Source organism: Homalodisca vitripennis, unplaced genomic scaffold, assembly GCF_021130785.1.
Source record: "Homalodisca vitripennis isolate AUS2020 unplaced genomic scaffold, UT_GWSS_2.1 ScUCBcl_1864;HRSCAF=6016, whole genome shotgun sequence".
In the NCBI taxonomy this organism is placed as follows: Eukaryota; Metazoa; Arthropoda; class Insecta; order Hemiptera; family Cicadellidae; genus Homalodisca; species Homalodisca vitripennis.
In genome coordinates, this window is record NW_025777989.1 from 64,824 (window position 1) to 88,168 (window position 23,345).

A 23,345-nucleotide genomic window follows, 5' to 3' on the forward strand; every position below is an offset into this window, starting at 1 on the left:
TTTATTTTATCTTAGTTTTTACATAAGCTGTAATTATCTATAATTTCAAAAATGTATTTAATTTATTTTTATATTTTTGTACATCTGCTCATGGGCGCAGAATAAATATATAACGTTTAAAATTTGTGTTTTAAAGAAAAAATAGAAAATATTGACACAAAATTTCTTTTTGTTTGTTGAAGTTAATGTTGAAACATCATGGCCTAGCCACTTATAATTGAAGGTGCCAATAAAACCTGCCTAAACTTATTTAACCTCTCTTGTATCATAGCTGGAGCAAAGATATGTAGCATATGTATATCAAACAGCCGTAAGGTTAAAGTGACAAATGGAAAAGAATGGAAACTTGAAGCACAGCCTGTATTATCGAGACCAAGCACAAGGTGTTGGTATAAAAAAGTAACAAATTTCATATTAGAACAAGCTCTTACCCAGAGTATTGCAGTCGTGTAATTGCTCTTTGGAAATAGAAATGGCAAAAAATCATATTATTTATATGGATGATGTTTTATAGTGCTGCTCAAGATAAAAAACATCCAAGCAATAACATCTATATCCAAGAACTAACATTGAAATAATGTGAAATTTTATTTTAATAATGCAAGAAATAAGTAAATTAATTATGGTTAAACTTATTATAATTTAGTATAAATTTTTATAAATACAGTCAAACCTCACTAATTCGAAGTTCAGGGGAAACACTGTTTCGTTCGAATTGTAGAGGTTTTGATTTAAAGAGGTTTCGAATTACAGAGGTAATATATAATGAAATTCTAATTATAGAGGTAAAAAATGTATACTGTACTGTTAAAGGACATACAATGCATGTTTTAGTCAGTTACTGTATTTTTTTCAAAGTCAGTTATTTTTTATTATTTTAATGACTGCAACATTTGAAAGTCAATTGCATTGTCAATGCTCACAATAGAAGAGAACACACCATCATCAATATCACTTATTGTTCAAGAAAAACTTACAACAAATGTAATGCTTGTTTTGCTTCCTTTGCTGTTACTGTTGGTTCATAATTTCTTTCATCAGTCATAGTTCCATAAACTGCTACATCTGCGTCAACATTTACAAACTCTTCAAATGTAATTTGATCTTCAATATTAGATTGAGCACTTTGAAATGTAGAGATTGAAAATACTATTATTCAAAATTTAGAGGTCAACTTCGATTTGTAGAGGTCAGAATTTTAATTCTAGAGGTAAGATGAGCAACCCAAAAAATTTCAATGTAAGTTCTTAACAAATAAAGGAGGTTTTTCCAGGGAAACAGAAAATAATTTGTGTTTTAGATGTTTTTGAATTAAATAGGTTCGAATTAGTGGGGGTTTGACTGTGTAATAATTATTTCTGTTTGTATGTTGGCAAAATGTCTAAATATGCCAAAAAAATTAAGTAACACTTTTAAACTAACAAATTTAATATTACATCATTCTCATTCAAAATAAATAAAACATCAGAAATTGTATTACTGCTTAACACAGTCTCTGAAATATTTAGTTTTATATCTTTTGTATCAGATTGTATTGAAAATATAACAGCTCTCAATTATTGTCACCTGGCTGTGAACATAATTCTGGAGTAACAAAAGACTATGGTAATATCATGAGTTCTGTGTTCCAGGAATACGATGGGCTGAATGCAGACTGTTCCAAGCCAATCAGGTTCTCGTATAGTGACGGAAAGCTGGATGAGTTGTGTGCTAAGGCTGATGACGAGGGAGTCAGTTTGAACATCAAGCGAGCTGTCATCTCTCTCTTGAGTTCAGTCAAGAACCAGGATGAAGACAGTGGGTCTGCTAGTGAGGTCAGTGTGAATAATATACAGTAATTAAAATAAAATTATCTTCCATGAGTTATTCAATTTAAAATATTTCTCTGTTTTTGGAGATGATTTGTTTAAGGAGGTGGTAAAATGTAACACCATCTTGAAATTATTAGTAGTAATACAAGGTGAAGTAATGATTAATTGATCAGATATAAACCTATTTCTAAGATTCAAATAATTCTGTAAGTTCTTTTTACAACTGTATTTGAAATTAAGTAACCTGAGAATATTTATATTTTAAACTGATAAAATAAAGAAATAGAATTTTCCCTTTGAATAATAGTTATGATATACACAGATTTACATTTATTTATTTGTTTTTGGACAGAATGATATATTTGGAATTTGCCCAACTGAGTTCACTATATCTCATGAAGGCTCAAAGGTCAAAATCCAAAAATTCAAGAACTTGAACAGATGTGCTCTCCGAGAGGAGTTTAATTTCCCATTTCCAACAACTCCGTACCAGGCAGTCCAGAGTAGTGTAAGTATACCTAATTAAAGTAGCACCATTTTTAGAATTATTTTAAATCACATCAATCTCTAGTACTATATACCAAGGAAAAGTTCAGATATCTGTTATAGCTTATCCTAAGCTATAGGGTGTTCAGATATCAACAGTGTTTAGTAAGCAAGAGAATAAATGCCTCAAATCCTAAGATAAGTGATTAATTCATGAATATTCTGCATGTGCATTATTCATAGATTATAATTTTTTAGTTTGGCAGTTTTGAGACATCACCTTTGCTCGGTTCCGAACTAAAAGTCTCCCAGGACATAGAGAATGGAGTTCTACAGAGGGCTGAGGGAACAGAAACATACAACTACAGACCTCTGATGAATCCTGAGGCAGGAGCAACAGTCAAGGTCTTCTACACTCTCACCTTGGAAAGTTCAAGGCGTGGTGCAATTTCAGGTGATATACTTTTTAAATTGTCACATTTTACCTACTTATGATCATACCAATTATTTGAAGTTATGCTTTTTGTATGTTAATATGATTAGCTTGTGTTGCGGATTTGTTTGGTTTAACTTTGTTTCTTAACAATATAACTATTTTATGGTTATATTTAATTTTTTGCTGTATATCACTCCCTTATATAAAATAATAAATAAATCAGAGAGTTTTTTGTTTAGAAGACAAGCATGTTTAAATCAGTATATTGCCATATTATGTTTCATATGTTACTTTAAGATTATATCGATTATTATAACTTGTTCATGATCATCCAGGCTAAATTGGTCACTTTTAATGTGACCACCAAATTGACCATACCAGTGATTATTTAAGTATACGAATTCACCAGAAAAAAAACCAAAATGTTTGCAAAGTTGGGTTGAACTAATGTAACTCAGCAGTCCCAACATATGAGTAATAGTGGCTCAGACCACTTAGATATTTGTCTTATAAGGTAGTAAGTCCATCAAGGTGGACAGACACACTGGTGGTGATTGTTGTTTAGATTAAATAACATATGAGATATAACTTTTTGCCACATTATTGGTTGAGTGTTAGCAAACTCTATTAATTTCGTTGGACTGGAAAATTTTCATTTCTATCTGTCTGCATGACATCTTTTTTCATTTCTCATAACGAAACACTAAGTTTGATTATGGTACATGGCACTTCATTACTTTAATTTTATGGGTAACCATGATAGCAGCGATAAAATAGAAGAATGATTAAATTTGTAAACAAGCTGAGTAAAAGCATTTAAGATTTTAACATATGACATAATAACATATTATATAACTTACTCATGCAGTAAAGAGAAACAATAATAGAGTGGAGTCTATTATTTTATTCTAAAAGTATATTATTTTAAAGTAAATTACTCTAAAAGTCTATGATTTTAAAAGTCGATTATTCCACTCTATAATAATGGAGTGGAAAGTCTATTATGTTAAAAGTCAGTGGCAAGATTTGATTGCAGCACACTCTTGCATTGTAGTACCCTCTCTACCTCATCAGAACTTTTTTTATTTCAACACCGCTTTGAAACATAAGTCAATAAACAAAAATGTGCTTGTATCGTGTAGCAAGATGTCTCAAGAAAGACCATCTATATAATTTAAATTATTTTGTACTAAATTTTTTTTATGCATGATATCTGTCCACAATACATCTCGAGGATGAAATGTCTTATACATTTGAAGCTATGCATGAACTTCAGCAAAGCCTGTTACGCAACACACCTATTGGTGTAGTGTACTCTTACCTTGTTTTATTAGTAATAAGCATGGTTTTTCAAGTGTTATATATTTTTAATAATGTTATGGTTGTTACAGCAAAATTCAATAGCCCGAAAGGAGTTTTCTATGAAGCTGTACATGACTCAGATGGTATTAAGAATCAAGGGACTATTTCTGCTGCACTACGGAAGGCAGTGAATGCAATAGATCCTGTTGCCACACCTGAAGCAGCCAGAGAGTTTGCTAACCTTGTTCATGTCATTGAGCAAGGCAACAAAGTTAATATTTTGGCAGCTTACTCTGCAGCTCAAGGCGAAACAGCCAAGTAAGTTATATGTTCAAGAAGTGCTTACATTTGAAGCAATAACTACGGTTAGTAGTTATTGGAATTTAACTTTTTAGAATTAAATAAATGGTATAGTATTCGTTTATAATTCTGTATGTCTGAGTGCAATAAAAGGTTAATGTTGATGATTATTTCACTAATCCATATTGAAATATTATTATTTTTAGAAACCTCTTCTTGGATGGTCTTTTGTATGCTGGGAGTGCAGAATCAGTTGAGGCTGCAGCAGAGTTACTTAGTAGTAAAAGAATTCCTGAGGAATCAGCCCTTCTCTGGTATCTTGACCTCAACTTTGTTAAACATGTCTCAAGAGGATCCCTCACTTCCTTAATGGTAAGTTGGTTGATTGAAATTTGAGTTTGGTGTGCTATGCAAGTTTTGTATTTAAACAGATAATATTAAACACAGAATGAATTTAGTATATTTAAATATAATTAAATATTAATATTGTTAATGAAAAATGTATGTATATTTTGTTTATACATTGTTTTAGTAGTAAGATAATGCCTACCAAAAGAGTCAGCAATGCCTACACTCATACATTAAGTGATTGTGTGTGTATTATGAGAATTACAATGAATGAGAATTTGAATCACACACTTTGGTATACTGTAGCACAATCATAGGGGATGATGGGGTAATATTGATCACCTAAGCTAGAAATTCAGCTAAATATCAGGTATTAATTTTAGACCCTTGCAGTGACTCTTATTACAGATGTAATTCATATGGAGAAAAAAGAAGTAAGATTTTTCACAACAAAAAATTGTAATGGAAATATTTTAATATATAATGAAAAACTCAACTCAAAGACAGTATGAATGATGTTTAGAACTCCAAGTTTGACTTAAAAAGCTTAAGAAAACTTACAACAACGGTCACAGATGTAGTCTTCTGGAGAGTCAAAATTGCTGCACAGGGCATGGACCCATATAGACCACAGTTAGTGCATCTGTACCACTCTTCATTGATTTTCCCAAATTCTTCACAAATGAAACAAAAATGAATGCTTCTTTGTTTTCACATTCTGGCATGTCATCTATTATCGTCATCATCACAAATTTTATCTTCCTGTATGTCCAAATATTCATGAGAGTCTGAATCATCAAACTTTGAAGACTTTCTGCAGTGTTTTATTTTGTTTGCTGTCTTTTGTATTTTTAACATGTTTCAGAATGTTCATCTTGTCTTTTGCTGCAGGTTTATTCTTCTTATTGACAAGATCACCTTTTCCTTTTCTCTTCTTTGGCATCTAAAATATTCTTTTGTGGATTTGCAGTCAAGAGCTGAGAATGTTGCTTAAGAGGTCCATTCTTGATCTTTTCCATATTTCTTTTTTAAGACACAGGTAAAGAAATTACGAGGCGTGTTCAGAAAGTAAGTACCGTTTCATTCTACTGCCGCCATAGCGCTGCAATCTGTGTTCCGCGCATGCTCACTAGTTGTCCTTGTTCACTGGCTATTGAATCACACCATTTTAGTTGTTCTACGGTGTGCTTTCAGTTTTGTCTGAATATTAAAAATGTTTAAGACAAGTGATCCCGCCGATTGTGAGATTTGTTTTGTTATAAGATTTTTGAATGCAAGCAATGTGAAACCGGCTGAAATTTATCATCAACTTCGAGATGTTTATGGGGAAGATACGATGAGTGAAGGAATGGTGAGAAAGGAGGTTAAAGTGTTCAATGGCGGTTGAACAAACGTGCATGATGAAAATCAGAGCGGTCATCCTTCTCTTATCACTGATGATCTGGTAAGGGCAATTGGCAAAAAAATCTAAGAGAAGATATGTTTCACTGTGTAAATGCTATCTGACGATTTTGAAAAAATTTCACGCACTCTTTTATACGAATTTGTTACGGACCGGTTAGGTTATCGCAAGTTGTGTTCCCGATGAGTTCCAAAAATGCTCACTGACGTGCACAAAACCAAGAGACTCGGAAGTGCTTTGACTTTTATCACATGGTACAGTGATGATGGTAGGGATTTTTTAAACAAAATTGTGACAGGTAAAGAAACTTGGGTCCGTCATGTCACACTGCAATTCAAACAGCAGTCAATGGAGTGTCAACACACGCAATCCCTGAAGAAGCAAAAATTAGACGACAATATCTGCACAAAACTCATGTGCACTATCTTTTGGGATCGGGAAGGTGTTTTACTGATTGAATTTCTCCCAAGAGGTGAAACCATTAATGTGGCAAGGTATTGCAAAACCTTAAGAAAACTAAGGCGGGCAATTAAAAAAAACGGAGAGGAATGTTCAGTAACGGAATTGTGTTGCTCCGTGACAATGCTAGGCCCATACGGCTAGTAACACTCAAACATGTGTTTGACAATTTTGTTGGGAGCAGTTCGATCACCCGCCGTACAGCCCGGACTTGGCACGTTTGACAGCCACTTGTTCCTGCACACGAGCTAGGTGGCCAATGCTTTGAAACCGACGATGAAAACTGCTGTGGAGTCATGGCTACATTCATTGGCGGGAACCTTCTACGAAGAGGGTATAGCCAAATTGATCACCCGATATGACAAGTGTTTGAACATCGGTGTGTGGAACTATGTCGAAAAGTAGTTTAAGGTTTGAGCTTTTACGTAGAAATAAAATTGTGTTGAAAAAATAGTTTTACTTGTTTTTTTTTTAAACAGTACTTACTCGTAGTTCTTCAAAGGTCTTGCTTTTTGTTGGACTGGGTACACAGGGCACAACCATACTTTGGGCTGAAGTTTATGGCAAACTCCCTAAGCAGAATTTTGTATGCTCTATGTGACTTTTCGATTTTCAGTTGCTGTTTGGTAGTATGTCAACAAATTCTACCTTGTTGTTGACTTGTGGTCTCTTGTTGCTGGATTGTGGAGTTTGTTGTCCTGATCCTTTTTGTTCATCATTCCCAATGCTAATATCAGGAATTTCTTGATAGTGCATGAGCATTTCTGAGGCCAGAAAGTCTTCTTCTATAAAATATTTGAGTCTGAGGGATCAATTCTTGTGCTCTTAAATCCTGAAACAGCATTACCAACCGTAGCCACTTTAGAGTAGGCTGCATTGAACAGCCCTGCTATATTATAGGGTGTTATCTTTTCCAATGCACTTGACTTGATCCTTAAGTCACACTGGCGACAGAAGGTGGTTTTCAGAGGAGAAAACAATGTGACATCATGAACTTTGGGTTCGATGAGAGCTATGTGGGGGAATGAATAACATGGTTACCCTGTTACCATAACAGATTTTGTATGATTCTAGCAAGATGTGGCTTGTGTGGTTGTGTAGGATTAAAAGTATTTTACTAGTCATACTTGCATTAGTGTGTTTGATAAAATCCATTACGGGAGCAAACATATTCAGCACAAAGAGGTCCGTTTGTCTTCAAATGCAGAGACATTCATTTTCTTGGATATATGAACTCAGATCTCATTGGAGCACTATTATTTATTGCTTCAAGAGCTTCCTGGAGCTGCTCCTCCCTCCAACTCCCTCTAGTTGAGGTTCGATTCCACTTCCTTAGCATCTATAACAAAGTAATAAAATGAATTGCTTCAATCATACAAAAATCTCGTGTAACAAAGAAATTTTAAAACATACACCCTAGTCATTAAAACCCGTGTGGCGTTGATGTATGTCAGATTTGATGTAAGGCCCTCGTTGCTGCGACTTTTTGATGTATGTAAATTTGAAGTGATGTCAATTTGATGAGAGTCCCAGGTTATAACGCCAATTTGCTGTGTGTCACCTTCACTTTGGTTGCGATAATTTGCTGAAAGTCAGTTCTTTAGAGTTATTGACTCACCATGTAGTTGTACGCCCCTTGTCACCAGTGGCACGTTGTTTTACCATGTTCCTCATCATGGTATCGGTCGCCATCTTGCCCAATGCTAGCTGTATTCCCTCGGTATTACTCAAAAATTATTAGATTTGAACGTCTCTGGTGTTATCACCAGAGACAAGTCTGTGTGTATGTCAGGGTTCCAAAATATGTTAAGTAATGATTACAAAATTTAACATCACTCCACACTTTTTATAAAAGGGATATTTAAAGAAAGTCAAACCAAGTGACCACGAGATTAATTTATTAAATGTCACACTCTCAACACATATAATTTCACTCACCTTGCAGTGCTTTGATAATTTTAAAAGTCTAAACAATATCCCATCCTTGATTAAATTTCAATATACTATATAACAGATCATTACTATCCCAGGAGAACTAAACACAACCTCCTTGCTTCGAGTCTGGTGGTAGAAGAAGGAATCTCCGTATAAAACGACGGATACCGACTCAAAACAATACTCATCCCTTCTCTCGTTCAAATCAGCGTCTTCACAAATAAATTTAATTTGATTCTTTTTTTTTTTTATTGTTGAAATTTATTACGTTTACTATAATTAATCAATTTAAGTATTTCTATTTTCTTTTTATTATTTTTTCAAAGCTTTTTATTTAAATTTTTAGCAACATGTGCTTTATGACGTCATCAATATACAAGTCATTCATACCACAATTGGCTTTTCTGCGTAATTCTATTTAATGTTTTTGTAAAACACGAATTTTGGTTATGTTTACTTCTTTTTAATTAATCAAATCTTTTCCCGAATAAAGTTCAATAAATTTCTTCGTTATTAAATAAATCTCAATTCCGACATGTGATTCACTGACGTCACAGTCTGCCGATTCATTGACGTCACAGTCTGCCAATTCCCCGTGAATATTCAAATGTCGTAATTTGACCTGTTACACAACCCCCAAATATAAATTGATCACATATTTGTTATCAATTTATATTTCTCCTCCAATTAAATCTTTTAAATTTTTGTCCAATTAAGCTATTATTTAAATTTTTTGATAATTTTGTTTAAAAGTATTCATTTAAAAGAAAGTAAAATATCAAAGCAAAGCTTACAATCATATTACACAAATTATAATGTATTAAATGTTTACACAAATTACAGTGTACATATAAATCTATTACACAAATTACAATTAATATTAAATGATTAGACAAATTATAGTGCACATATAAATCAATACAATTAATACAAATATCAATGAATATATATATATATATATATATATATATATATATATATATATATATATATAAGAACAGTACTAAAGTTTTAAATACTTTTAAATTAAATACTTGTAACCTCTATATGTTTTGAATATAATGTTTAACGTGTCCATTTCACATAACATAATGTTCAATACAAGTTAACTCTATCAGATTATACACTCACAAGTTATAATAATACACAAATACCTTGTAAAATTCCTAAATATATTCTTACTGATAAACAATATTGTAATATCCTTATATTGTCATCTCCTACTGGAAACATATTACATATACTATCTACTATATTACATTATCCTTGTCACATCTTATTCTAAATATTTATACAACCCTATACTAATCTGACTTACTCTTATTCTATGAATCTCTTTAGTTCTCTTACATTACGGATCCCAAAGAATTCATTATTGTCTAATCTGTTTATTGCATATACATTTTCTCTTTTAATGCCTGCGGTTACATATGGTCCTTCATAAAGTAAGAAATATTTTTTAATCTTCTTATCTAATGCATTTGATAAAATATAGTTTTTTACTAATACTTTGTCACCTATTCTATACTTAATTGGATTTAATTTCTCATCATGTCTTTTATTCCTTTTTTCTGCCTTACTTATTAAGTTTTCCCTTACCATTCTAATTTTATTCAAATGATTAAATTTACATTCAATTGGGAACTTAATTATTTTACTTAGAAAATTATCAGATCTTCTTCCAAACATTACTTTCATATGGTATTGCTTCAATGGTGTCCTGTACTGAATTGTTTAACACATATTCAGCAAGTAACAGAATGTCAGGCCATTGAGTGTGTCTTTTATGACAATATATCCTACAAATTTTATTTACTTCTTTATTTGTCCTTTCCACTATTGAACTTTGTGGGTGATAAGGTGTACTGTGATAAACTTTAATATCTAAGTTATTAAGAGTTGTGTTCCACAAATTTGAATTAAAACATGGACCATTGTCGCTGACTATTGGTTTCATTTTTCCTACTTGAGGTATAAACTCTTTAGTTACTTTACTTAATACACTTCTACTGTTTGGTTTCTTTATGGCATATAATTTCACAAATTTTGAAAAAACATCTACCATTGTTAATATGTATTGTACATTTCCTCTTCCCTTTGGTAATGGACCTATCAAATCTATTGACACCAAGTCTAGCACATTCTGAGATATTATATTCATTTGTCTACCTTCTTGTCTTACATTCCCATGTTTACTCTTTTGGCACAATATGCACTTTTTTAACTGTTCCTTTACACTTCTTTCCATATTCTTAAAAATACAATATTCTTTAAGTATATTAAATATTTTATGACCTCCTAAATGTCCATATTTTAAATGTGTAAAATTAACTAAATCCTTTTTAATACCTTCTGGAATACATACTTTCCATACATCACTATTTTCATCCTTTCTCTTAAAAATTATCCCTCTATACTCCATAAATATTTTATTTATTTTTCCATAATGAACTCCTTCACTGTCATTTAAGATATTTTTTATATTTCTCAAAACACTCATCCTGTTCTTGTTTTTTATCTAGATTCTTTAATATTTCCTTTATCTCACTATTTTTAAAACCTAAATCAATTTTGTTGTACAAAACCTTGATACTGTATTTTTCTACTGAATTTTGACTATCCTTCTGTGTAATCCTTGACAGTATGTCTGCTGGAATGTTCTCTTTCCCTTTAACAAATTCTATTTCAAGATTAAACTCTTGTAATGCTAAAGCCCATCTCAACAATCTACCATTTGTTAATTTACAACTTTTTAAGAATGTCAATTCTTTATGATCTGTTCTCACTATCACTTTGGGATGTCCTATTAAATATGATCTAAATTTTTTACAAGTTAATACTACAGCTAACAGTTCCTTTTCTGTGATCGTGTAAAATTTTTGCGCTTGTGTTAAAGCCTTGCTATAAAATGATATCACCTGTTCCTCATCGATTTCATCTAACTGATATAATATTCCACTAATGTTAAGGTCACTTGCATCTGTATTTAAATAAAATGGTTTGTTAAAATCTGGATGTTTTAAAATGACTGCATTTAAAAATTCAGTTTTAATTTGTCCAAATGCCTTTTCTTCTTTTTCTGTCCACTTCCATTCTATTTTATTACTCAATAAATGATTTAACTGTCCTATTAAATTGCCATAATGTCTTTGAAACTTTGCATAATACAAACATAATCCATTAAACATTTGTAGTTCTTTTATGTTTGTAGGTCGTTTAAAATTCACTATCTGTTCAATTTTATTTTTTATCCATTTTAATTCCTTCAGCTGAAATAATGTATCCTAAATAATTTATCTCTTTTCTTAAAAATTGTGATTTTTTTAATTTGACTGTTATTCCTCCTTCTTTTAATCTACTTAAGACCTGTTCTACATGTTTTAAATGTTCTTCATATGTGTTTGAAGTGATTAATATATCATCCACATATGTAGTTACAAATTCTGTCAAGTCATGACCTAATACTTTGTTTAACCCTTTAATGAACAACGCAGTACTAACATTCAAACCATATGGTAGTCTTTTATATTGTAAATTCCTCCCTTCGAAGACAAACGCTACATATTTTCTGGACTCTTTACTTAATTGTGTTTGTAGAAATCCCTGTGATAAATCTAATGATGTCATGTATTTGACTCCTATAAACTTTTTCAATACATCATCTATGTTTATTGGTGATTCCCTATCTGGTATTATGTGTTGATTCAAATTCCTGCTATCTAGACATATTCTTAATGACAGATCCTTTTTAACTACACACACCAATGGGTTAGAATATGGACTATCAGACTCCTCTATTATGTCTCTTTTTTAACATATTTTCTATTTCCTTTCTTACACCTTCCCTCTTTGAATAAGGTATTGGATAGGATCTTCCTACAAATGGCTTTTCATTTGTTATATTTAATTTGGCCTCATAATTCTTTATACAGCCTGGTTCATCTGAAAAAATATCTTTATTTTTCATCAGTATACTTTTTAATTTATTTAAATCTTCATTTTCCTTTACTTCACAATGTTCTAATATTTCTAAAACCTGTTTATCCTTCTCATCATTAACTTTGTCCTTCATATTTTCTCTATGTGTTTTACATAGAAATTCTATGTTGTTCCAAGAATTTTTCAGCTCATCTTCACTTATTAATGTATTTATGTAATTGCACCTAATTAACTTTATACCATTGACTATATCCTCTGATTCACAGTTTGATTCAGTAAATTCAACATTTAATACTTCTTTATCTACCTCCAACTTTATCTTACCATGTTCAAAGTCAATTTTTGCATTGTGTTCTCTAAAGAAGTCACATCCTAGTATTATTCCCAAGTTCACTGCTTTGACTACTAGAAAATTTATTTGAAATAGTTTATTCTCTATTTCCACCTCTATCATGACCTGTTTATCAATCTTTTTACTTCTAATACCTGTTACTCCTATTATACTTAAATTTGTTACCGGCAGCTCTAAAATTTCAAGTACACTTCTTTCTTTTATCTCATTATAATACTTTTCTGACATTATTGTCGCCTGGCTTCCTGAATCTATTATCATGTGATACTCCTCTTTATTTATTTTTCCAAGTATCTCAGGTAGTGCTTCTGCTACTGGTTTTATGGGAATTTTATTATAATTATCTTCATTGGTCAATTCATCAAAGATGTCATTCTCTGGTATAAAAGCTGTATTCACCCCTAGTCTTAGTCCGGATTTTTTCTTATCTGACCTTATCAGATTTCTAAGCTCATTTGCTAGAATTGTTAGACCCTCTTTATTCAGATGTATTAAATCTTCACACCATTTTCCTTTATAGAATATTTCCTTTTCATATAATTTCACATTACAGTCTGTACTATCATAGTTATCATAATACTTCTCTGCCACTTCTAAAACCGTAACTTTTTCATTATTTTCTTTACTTTTTATATGTTCATTTATTCTTTCAAGTTTATTTAAATGATATCTGTCATTCTCACCTAACTTTGGTATGGGTGGAATGGTTACCAAGATTATTTTATCAGCTTTCTCCAGTAAAACCTCTACTAGTTTGTCATAATCATTACAAATATTTTTTACTTCTTTATCCCTTAATAAATCATTTGTACCTATCATTACTATTAGCTGTTTTTCTAAATTATTTGCATGTTTTAGCTCTCTGGTCAACTGTTCAATTGTCTGACCTCCTATGCATAAGTTAATTCTCTTCCCTCCTTTCTCTCTATATTCACCTCTTAAATTCATTATTTTCTCCCCAAATCTCCTAAGTTGAGAATCTCCTATCATTTGGTATCCCTCAAAATTAGGTTCCTTTTTCTCAATCGTTTTCCTTCATTCTAGCCTGTCCTACCCATTTGTTTTCCATCCTGTTTTCCTCTAGTCATCTATTACCTCTCATACTTCCTCTTCCCCTTGTATATTCATATTGATCTCTCTGATGCCTCGTTTCGTTGTTTTCATACCTTTCTTTCTCCTTTCCATAATCATTTGTGTCTCTACCCCTATTATTACTTTGTCTTCTCCTATCATTCTCAAACTCTACTCTCTCCCTATTATATGTGTTCCTATTGTAGTATGAGCCTACTCTAGTCAAATTATTTCCTCTAATATTCCCTCTAACTTGTGTCCCTCTATATGGTGCATCTCTATGTCCTAAATTCTTGTATTGATTTACATTTTTATTGAGTGTTGTCTCATTTCTCATATCAAATGATCTGTCATAACTTCTATGTGTGTCACTATTCAGTATATTAAGTTGATTCAACAGGTTTTCTAGATCTTCTGATCTTTCAACATTTTGGGCTGCAGCAATTGCACTACTTATAGTTCTAGGAACATGTTTGCTTATATATGCTAGGAATGTTCCCATGTCAATTCTAGTTTCTAAATACTGGCTTTTATTATAAAATTCCAATACATAGGTTACTAGATTATCAAATCCAACCCTGTATGTACCGTTACCCATTAGTTCTTTTTCAAATTTTTTCTGTTCTCCTATGGACCAATATTTTCCCTTTAAAACTCCTATAAAATTGTTCAAAGTTTTTCCAATTATTTATATGCTGTCGCCCCCACTTTCCTGCTTCATTTTTCATATATTTTAAAATTATCAATACCTGGAAGTCCCATCCTTCTCCATTTTTCTCTATATATTTTTTTTACAAGCTTCCAAAAATTCCATAGGATGTACATTATTTTTTTATTGGATCAAATTCCAATAAGAATATTTTCTGTGTTTGCTGGTTGGCTTATTCTCATGCCCACCATGCTTTGATTTCTCATCATATTTTCTAGTTGTGTTTGTTTGTTTTCTAATTTCCCTAAAGATTCATCCAATCTCTTATTCAGGGATTTTTCTACCCTATTTCCCATGTCCTCTATTTCCTGTAAACTACTGCCCGTTACTGACTTGTTTTCTACATCCCTACTCGCCTTACCATTTTCTGTATCCTGGTCAAGTTCTAAGTTAGCTCTGTCCCCTATCTACCCTACCATTTAATTCATCTAATCTTGTTTTAAAATCTCTTATTTATCTTTTCTAATCTTTGATCTATTTTCTTTTTATGATCCTCAATGTGTACAAACCTTTTCTCAATTTCCCTCATATCTTCTTCTCTTTTATCTTTTAATTTCTTTATCTCGGTTGTAACCTCTCCTCTAACCTGACTTTTAAGTTTATTCCTCTCACCTTTGTTTTTCTCAGCTTGTTCGTTTATTTCAAGTCTGACCCCCCTCCTCCAAGTTCTTTAAGTCTTTATTTAAAGTATTTAAGTCTTTATTTATCTCTACTCTCATAACCTCCGTAATCTCTACTATTTTATTGTTTAACTCACCTCTCATCTGTTCCATGTCTCGTTTTAACTGCTCATTACTTCTTAGAATTTCCGTTTTTAGTTCCTCTTTATTCTGATCTATTTTATAATTCAGATCCCTTAATCCCTCATTATTTTTATCCATCTTTTCATTCAAGTCCTTCCTTAATTCCTCATTATTTTTCTTTAACTCCTCATTATTTTTCTTCAACTCCTCATTATTTTTATCCATCTTTTCATTATTTTTATCTATCTTTTCATTCAGACTATTCATCACAGTCCTCATGAATGCAATAAGACCTTCATCCCTATCAACTCCTACTGGACTACTGACTCTGCTAACCTCATTCTCTAATGAATTTCTGTCATCTCTTGTCGACACCTCCTGTTCTACTGTATTAGGGGATGACCAACCTAAAAACCCTGTATCTCCTGAGCTATGAAGATCTATTTCTATTGGTCTAAATATTGGTGCGGGCCCTTCATTATTTTGTTCGCCTTCCATTTTGTAGCCTATGTTTAATTTGAAAATTTATATTATTAATTTAGGCCTTATTTTTGTTTTATTAGCCTACTAGGAAAATTTTACTAATTTATATTATAACTAGGTTGTTCAAAGTTATCAAACTTATAGACTAATAATAATTTGTCATACTTCTTCTAGACACACACCTGAAAATACAATTTACAATTATATAAAAACAGTGATTTTCACTTAGTCTAAAATATGCTACCACTAACCTACTTAAATTAGTTGTGGAAGTTCGAGCCCTCCAGTTGGTGCGCCATTTGATGTATGTCAGATTTGATGTAAGGCCCTCGTTTGCTGCGACTTTTTGATGTATGTAAATTTGAAGTGATGTCAATTTTGATGAGAGTCCCAGGTTATAACGCCAATTTGCTGTGTGTCACCTTCACTTTGGTTGCGATAAATTTGCTGAAAGTCAGTTCTTTAGAGTTATTGACTCACCATGTAGTTGTACGCCCCTTGTCACCAGTGGCACGTTGTTTTAACCATGTTCCTCATCATGGTATCGGTCGCCATCTTGCCCAATGCTAGCTGTATTCCCCTCGGTATTACTCAAAAATTATTAGATTTGAACGTCTCTGGTGTTATCACCAGAGACAAGTCTGTGTGTATGTCAGGGTTCCAAAATATGTTAAGTAATGATTACAAAATTTAACATCACTCCACACTTTTTATAAAAGGGATATTTAAAGAAAGTCAAACCAAGTGACCACGAGATTAATTTATTAAATGTCACACTCTCAACACATATTATAATTTCACTCACCTTGCAGTGCTTTGATAATTTTAAAAGTCTAAACAATATCCCATCCTTGATTAAATTTCAATATACTATACAACAGATCATTACTATCCCAGGAGAACTAACACAACCTCCTTGCTTCGAGTCTGGTGGTAGAAGAAGGAATCTCCGTATAAAACGACGGATACCGACTCAAAACAATACTCATCCCTTCTCTCGTTCAAATCAGCGTCTTCACAAATAAATTTAATTTGATTCTTTTTTTTTTTATTGTTGAAATTTATTACGTTTACTATAATTAATCAATTTAAGTATTTCTATTTTCTTTTTATTATTTTTTCAAAGCTTTTTATTTAAATTTTTAGCAACATGTGCTTTATGACGTCATCAATATACAAGTCATTCATACCACAATTGGCTTTTTCTGCGTAATTTCTATTTAATGTTTTTTGTAAAACACGAATTTTGGTTATGTTTACTTCTTTTTAATTAATCAAATCTTTTCCCGAATAAAGTTCAATAAATTTCTTCGTTATTAAATAAATCTCAATTCCGACATGTGATTCACTGACGTCACAGTCTGCCGATTCATTGACGTCACAGTCTGCCAATTCCCCGCGAATATTCAAATGTCGTAATTTGACCTGTTACAGCGTAGTAGTACCAAATCAAGTGATCAGTCATTCCCCAATTCCCCACTTGAGTACTCGTTGCCACCCCAAGGAACATCAAGTGACACTACTGAAAAATTTAGTAGTTTCAAATTCATAAACTATGCGGTATTCTGAAGGCAACCTATATTACTATTAACTACGTACTAAGGTTTAAATGCAAATATTTTTGTTAAAACACTTACCTCTTTTCAAAAACTGCAAAACATTACAAAGAAATGATAAAAAACACTCCACCTGTTACAGTCTAAGGAGGCAATGGTGCTAGGCGCTTGCACACTCATAATATAGTTTCTAGGGTTGCAGCAAGGTTGCAGCACTAGTCGGACATTGCGTTAAACTAACTAACCAGTTTTTTCTCAAGAGCTGTGATTGGGGCTACCCGCTGATTGGTGCTACTCTGTTCTCCCCTACTATGAAATTATTATCGTCACATTTATTGGATCAGATATTAGCACTTTTTATGTTATCAAGTTATACATGACATTATATTCAGAAAATTATAGGTTTTCCCCCAAAATGTACGGATGACAAAAAGTACTATTTTACTAAGACAAAAATTACCCATGACTATTCAAAATAGAAAGTGAAACATAGCGTAGAGTATTAAATCTAAAGTATTTAGTTGTTTCAAGTCTAACATAGCTTTATTAACCTTCAGCTATCTTCAAATAAATGTTTATAATTATCATACTTCAACACTGATTGTTGTGTCTGTGAAGCCCCTGCTCTCTGGTAACAAAGTACCTTACCAAGCATACTTGGGAATTGGATCTGTTGCTGGAAAGTTCTGCCTGCAGCACCCACAGTTCTGTGAGACCTCTCAGGAATACAAACAACTTCTGGCCAGTCTGGCTGCTCCCTTGGCTGGAGGCTGTAAGGTTGATTCCCATGAAAAGGAAAACAATGTAAGTGATGTTTTAAAAATATATATTTTTTTTATTAATGTGACTTATTCATAAATTTAATTTATGCATTTAAAAGGTTTCGAAATATAACTTATTTGTGATAATAATAGTTGGTTATGATAAAATAAAAAATATATACTATACTTTACTATAATATTGAAAAAAGAAAGAAAAGATGTATAAAGCATATATATATACTTATATATACTTTGGTAAAGTAATTTAAATAAAGTTGAATCAACAAAAATTTGGGCCTTTAATTTTGAAGTAAATAATTTGAATCTTATAGTTGCAATACACAACTTGAATTATTTAACAGACATTGAATTCTTAAATTTTAACACAATTATATTGCTAAAATTGTTTTCAAAAGTACATAAAATAGTAAAATATATAAATCAGCAGTCGGGCACTATTGTTCTTATCTCTTAGGTCTGTGTAATCAGTTCAAAACCAATTCTTCTCAAGAGTTTTCTTTATTTAGAAGGCTGCCTTTTTGTCTTAGAAATAGATAGTTTTAAAATTTACTTTTACTCAGGTAAGCTATGAATATGGAATGTATGATCCAAAATTAAATGTGATTATGAGAAAACTAAGTTAATAAACTATGGTATCGTATAGTTGAACATGTTGGAATTATAATACTATTAAATAACTTATTTTGGAGAAAATGGTAATACTCTAGCAGATCCACCTGTTGTTTCTATCTATTTTTATCATCTCCAGCAGAAAAATTGAGATTGGCCTTATCATAATCCAAGTGTATGAAAGAGCACTTCAAGTTTCATAACTTGCTCGTTTGTAACCTGTAAACTCAGAAATATCTACAGCCAATGAGAAACTGGCTTAAGTATCAATATTCCTTAATAATTTTCCACTTAATCCATTTTCTTAGGTTAACAGTGCCTTCCTTTCTGTATTCCATGATATGTACTCATCCTAGACATGTTAATGTCCTGATTCTATCACAAGTTTGCTTTCTCTCAAAAGCAAACAGATCTACCGTAAAACTTTCTTGTTATAGGAATTCATTTCTTTTTATATTTTTTTTTTTTCCTTTTTCTGAAGAATATTGTTGCAAACTGAGGAAAAATATCTGATGGAGGGGAGATAGGAAATGAAAAAAATATTTTAAAAAAGGAGAAATATTTCTGATGACAGATTAAAAGATGAAAAGGAGAGAGAAAATCTCTTTCCACCACAGTAGGTAAACTAAAACTCCTTTGGCTGGTTCTTGTACAGAAGAAATAAAATAATAATAGGTTTCGTTTTAATATTGATTGTTGTTACCACAGATTATTGCCAGCCTGAAGGGATTACGCAACACTCGTCACCTGACTGCTGAGATTGCTCAACAAATCAGCCAATGTGCAGCTGACAGGTCAGCCAGGTCTAGAGTGCGTGTTGCTGCTCTCTTGAAGCTTTCCATGCTGACGTTAGCAAACCAGTTTGTAAGTTAAGATTAGTTATTGTATATAAGACAACCATGGCAAAATACTCAGTTTATTTCTGTTATTGTATTTTAGTAAGTAGGTAAGTGTGTTTGTTAGATATTTTAAAAAAGTACATAACCAGTGGTTTTGTGGTATTTGCCACTTTTATTTTGTTGGCCAGTGATCGGGCAAGCAGCTATGCCGACCCCTTTTTAACTGTTCTCTCGGCCACGGACTGGTCTTGTCTTTTTGCGATGGTTAGGTTGTTAACCTCATTGCTATATCAGCTGTTTTGATTTACTAGTGATTATATGTTGCTTTTGTGATTACCAAGAGGATTTTATCTCTCTATATTCTCCATCATCGGTCTCTGGGTGAAAGACGTCAAATACCTCCGTGGACAGAGATTTGTTTCATTCTTCAAACCTGGCTGCCCTGCTCCCTATAGCTCCCGGCAGTGTTCTTTAAGTCCTTGCCTTCCAGAAAAAGGTCCCACGTTACCTCGTAGTTTATTATAGGGGCCCAGTGTACGCTTCCAAAATTCTGTGACAACGATGCTTAACCCTCCATCAGGCGCTTAAAATTAGAAAACACCATCAGGCGCTCACGGAGGTTTCCTCCAGGTTAGCGAATAATGGATATCATAGTCGTTTTAAAACTGTTTTTATTTTGTTATAATATTCATACGGATTTAAATTACAATGTAATATAATTCATTTTTTAGAAGTTAAATAAAAATTACTCTCTTATGTAATGAATTTTTCAAATAAGAAATTCAAAATCTTAAAAAAATGTTATTGTATAGTAACAACATCATTTAATTTAAGGAATAATGCAATTAATTGCAAAAACGTTTAACCTACTGTAATAATATATTGAAATTAATTTAGTTTTTTAACTTCTTACAAAAAACAACTTACTTCAATTCTTGAGTTATTATACAATGTAATGTCAATTATTACTCTGAAATAAAAATTTATTCTTCACTAAAAAAAATTTTTTTAATACTACACAAAGTTTTCAAAACATTTTCCTTCTGGTTATTATAAACGACAATGTTCTACTCCATAAACAGTACTGAAATGTTCCCTAGCACACTGGTACTTGTACTGATAAGTCTCTCGTCTTCATTCTCCATTTCACAAAATTCAAATAAAAATATATTGTAAAAACTTAAAAAGAAACCATCACAGGTCACACATTTTAGGCGCACACACTGGATTATTAACTTCATAAAAACTAAACACAATAAGGCGCTCACAGAGATTTCGTCCAAGCACTACAAACACAACATTGGGCGCTCACGGAGGAACGATCGTCCAGTCCTCGCACGGAAGTAGACGTCATTCTGACAGATTTTGACAAAGATAAGCGGGAGGCTATTGTTTTCGCTTCCCCGAAAGATGGTCGTGAAGTACACTGCGGGAAACGACTGCCAATATCAGAAAAGTAGTACTATTTTTAAATAATAAAAAATACACGGAGGAAAACTCCGTTTAGGCGCCCGATGTAGGGTTAAGGCAAAACCCCCAATGTTGCAGTTTTAATTAAGTTAATAATAAAATTATATGTATGAACAATTGAAATAAAGGTTTTTCATTTTTAATTGTATCTATAGATAATTTTAAGTATAAGAGGATATGATTGTGCCTCAGGAAATCAAAAATCTTATTGAAATCAAGTAGTATTTATGTAAATAATTTTCCGTTTTCACAATGATTATATATATATATATATATATATATATATATATATAAACCCTAACGTGTTTTCATCCGGATTTTCATAAAATTTAGTTTAAGTACTTTTAAACCCTTTGGCATCAGTGGTTATTTGACTCAGGCTGCCTGTGAGTAGATGCTCAGGACAAACCTGGCTGGCCAGAAGGATTTTTCACAAATCATATTCACCATGACATAGACATAGACATAGATATTTATTTGTACAAAACGTTCTTTACATGTTTTTTTACAATAGTGAAACTGGTACATGTCATAATATACAAATACAATACTAAAGCCTTATAGTAATTTTATTAACGTTACAATTAAAATTTTAGTCATGTAAAAAAATAACAAACACTTGATTTTTATTTAGAATTTAACTAAAGGAGGTTTAGCTGTAGTTCATCTATTTCATATATAGCTTTGTCAATAAGAACAGTCCTTTAATTCATTTTTAAATTTTCCTATGGTCATTGACTTAAGTGTTAAGGGGCACTGTTTCCAGTTAAATCCATGGAGTTAAACTTATTATTTAGTAGGCGTTTTGCTAGTCAAAAACAATATTATCAATTTTGAAAGTATCAAATTTTATTAAGACTGTTTGTCAAAACTAAAAGTACTAAAACATATCATTACAATAATAATAAGCACAGAAAAAGTTCTTAATTAGATCAAGTAATAATTTTTTGAAACTTTTTTTATTAAGTAAATTTGTTTGATACATATGACTGACATTTTCAGTATCATATTTTAGTAATTTATTACTGATTGAAGTTATTTACACACCAAACCCAAAAACCATTGTAACAAATAAATGAGTTTATGTAAAGCAAAAAAATATTAATTTCAGTGTATTTCTTTTTAGAAAATATGACTCTTTAGTACGTGTACTGTGGCAAATAAAGGAAACTACTGTTGCGCATGTTAACGGCAATCCTGGTAAGCCAGAACACGACTCTGTCCCCCCCCCCAACCACAAAGGTTAAATTTATGTAATAGTTTTATTTGTTAATTTAATTTTTACTTTATTTTAAAAAGTAGGATCTCTTCATTTTACCAAAAGTTTTTACTCCTTATAAAAAAGCTTTTGTTTACATACAGATAATTAATTATCTATATTCAGAGTGTAAATTAAGTCATGATACAACTGGATATATTCGGATTGAGATATTGATGTAAAAATCTACACCATAACTATTACAAAAATCTTTTTTGGAAGTTTTGGAGGGTAAAAATTATTTCCCCTCCCTTTTTCAAATATCCCAGCTTATCCCTTTACGTAGTATCTAATGTTTCTGGTGTGCATATAGTTTGGGTAAGAGGTGTCTTTTTCTAGGTGTCATTACAATGTAAGGGATTTGTCCATGACTTTTATCTAAGATAGTCGTAGAGATGTTTTTGTTAATGTTCATTATGTTTCCATTGACTAGACCTTTTAAAATGGACATGTCACAAGATAGGAGTTGGAATTTTAAAATTTAAAATTGACCCCCTCTACCCTCCTTTGAGAAAAGGGAGGGAACTATTTGTATTCTTCAAAAAGTTCAAAAAAAGTAATTTAATGCGTATTGTTGAAGATTTTACATTGATATCTTAATCTGTTTTGGGACATATCCAGGTGTATCAGGACTTAATTTACTTTAACAGGACTATATAAACATTATTTTTGTTATTTAATGAAAATATAATTTTGTTTTTGAATAATTATTTTGGTTTGTAAAGTCTATATTTATTCTTATGATTACAGTTCATTCAAACAGCTACTATAATTTTTGTATAATGTTGAAGAAAGACTCTGAGCTACGAATTCAAGCCTACTTGGCCCTTAGTTGCAAACCCCTACTCCTAAAGTTGCAGACATAGTGAAGGAAACTAATTGACAAGGAACCTGTCAATCAAGGTACAGAGTATATATTACTCATAAGTAATAGTAAGTAATTTTTCAAATATTGTGTCTGGTACACAGTGAGTCCAAAATTGGGACTATTGGATAGTGTGGGGAAGTAGTGAAATAAAGAATTGGCATTGGAAGTTAAGAGGGGTTGGTTCAAG

The 23,345-nt window shown here is 31.8% G+C and overlaps 1 protein-coding gene across 1 annotated transcript in view; it reads left to right on the plus strand.

Moving 5' to 3' along the window:
* The window catches only part of LOC124371708 (apolipophorins-like), a gene marked incomplete at its 3' end in the record, with an annotated part of 61,076 nt that overhangs the window by 18,872 nt on the left and 18,859 nt on the right, over positions 1-23,345 (plus strand). The window contains exons 5-11 of the mRNA XM_046830044.1: positions 1,632-1,814; positions 2,164-2,319; positions 2,556-2,751; positions 4,125-4,353; positions 4,542-4,707; positions 17,951-18,136; positions 19,432-19,587. Coding sequence (XP_046686000.1) covers positions 1,632-1,814; positions 2,164-2,319; positions 2,556-2,751; positions 4,125-4,353; positions 4,542-4,707; positions 17,951-18,136; positions 19,432-19,587 — 1,272 coding nt within the window. The remainder of the gene's footprint in view (positions 1-1,631; positions 1,815-2,163; positions 2,320-2,555; positions 2,752-4,124; positions 4,354-4,541; positions 4,708-17,950; positions 18,137-19,431; positions 19,588-23,345) is intronic.